This window comes from Sinocyclocheilus anshuiensis, unplaced genomic scaffold (genome assembly GCF_001515605.1).
Source record: "Sinocyclocheilus anshuiensis isolate Anshui unplaced genomic scaffold, SAMN03320099.WGS_v1.1 scaffold1005, whole genome shotgun sequence".
NCBI lineage: Eukaryota > Metazoa > Chordata > Actinopteri > Cypriniformes > Cyprinidae > Sinocyclocheilus > Sinocyclocheilus anshuiensis.
The window spans coordinates 781,033-782,116 of record NW_015555810.1 but is presented as its reverse complement, the minus strand read 5'-3'; the positions used below and the strand labels follow the sequence as shown (position 1 = coordinate 782,116).

General features: G+C 35.8%; 1 protein-coding gene across 1 annotated transcript in view; it reads left to right on the top strand.

Annotated features, from left to right (window-relative positions):
• il1rl1 (interleukin 1 receptor-like 1) overlaps window positions 1-943 on the top strand; it is a 7,934-nt gene extending 6,991 nt beyond the window's left edge. Inside the window, exons 10-11 of the mRNA XM_016469349.1 lie at window positions 110-274; window positions 365-943. Coding sequence (XP_016324835.1) covers window positions 110-274; window positions 365-750 — 551 coding nt within the window. The 3' untranslated portion in view covers window positions 751-943. The remainder of the gene's footprint in view (window positions 1-109; window positions 275-364) is intronic.
• The last annotated feature ends 141 nt before the right edge of the window (window positions 944-1,084 follow it).

The following is a 1,084-nucleotide window of genomic DNA, read 5'->3' as shown; positions in this document are numbered from 1 at the left end:
TCACACACACACACACACACACATATATATATATATATATATATATATATATATATATATATATATATATTTTACTGTATGTATACTGTTTACTATCTTATTTTGACAGATGGGAAACTGTACGACGCTTATGTGATTTACCAGAAAAACAACTTGGATGAGATGACAAGCAAAACTGTAAGTGACTTTGTCAGTGGATCTCTGCTAACGGTGCTGGAAAGCTACTACGGCTTTAAACTTTTTATTCACGGCAGAGATGACCTGCCTGGAGAAGGTACTCTTCTTTACTTATCAACACAATTCATGTTTGATACGTCATATAATGTATATTTCTCACCGTCATCTCTTCCTGTATCTTCACCAGACTGCATTAACCTGATTGAAACGGAGATCCAGCTCAGCCGGAGACTCATCATTATTTTAACACCAGGAGCAAGTACAGATAAAAGCAACGTTTCTCCTGAAGCGTATGATCTGCAGGTAGGGCTCCATCAGGCTCTGGTCCAGGGAGAAACCGGCGTGATTCTCATCCAGCTGGGACAGATGCAGGACTACACACATCTGCCTCTCGGACTGCAGCATCTGCTCTGTAAGAATTCACCTTTACTGTGGAGAGACGGCGAATCCTCACCCAACTCCAGGTTCTGGAAACGAGTGCGATATCAGATGCCTGTTGCGTCGTCCTGTCAGAAGAGTTCGAGGAGTAGATCGCTAAAGGCATCGTTTCAATGTCAGGGTTTACTTGTTTGATGCAAGAGATGCATCTCAGGTCCAGGGGCTGGATTAATGAGAAGAAGTTAAGAAATTAAGAAATTAATTAATTAAAGAAGCTAAGAAATTTCTTAAGATATATTTGTAAGAATGTTCTGAAGTGCGATTCTCAATTATTTTTTTTAGAACATCTTATTTTTTTTCTGTAAGAAAATGACAGGCTTAACATTAAAGAGGGTAAAGAATACTAATTTATAAATATTTTAATGCTTTTTATTAATTTGTTTTTAAAATAAAATCTAAAATTTTTGAATACATTTATTTTTTAAATACAAATCTTGTAATAAATAATAGATAATATGTAATATGTGTG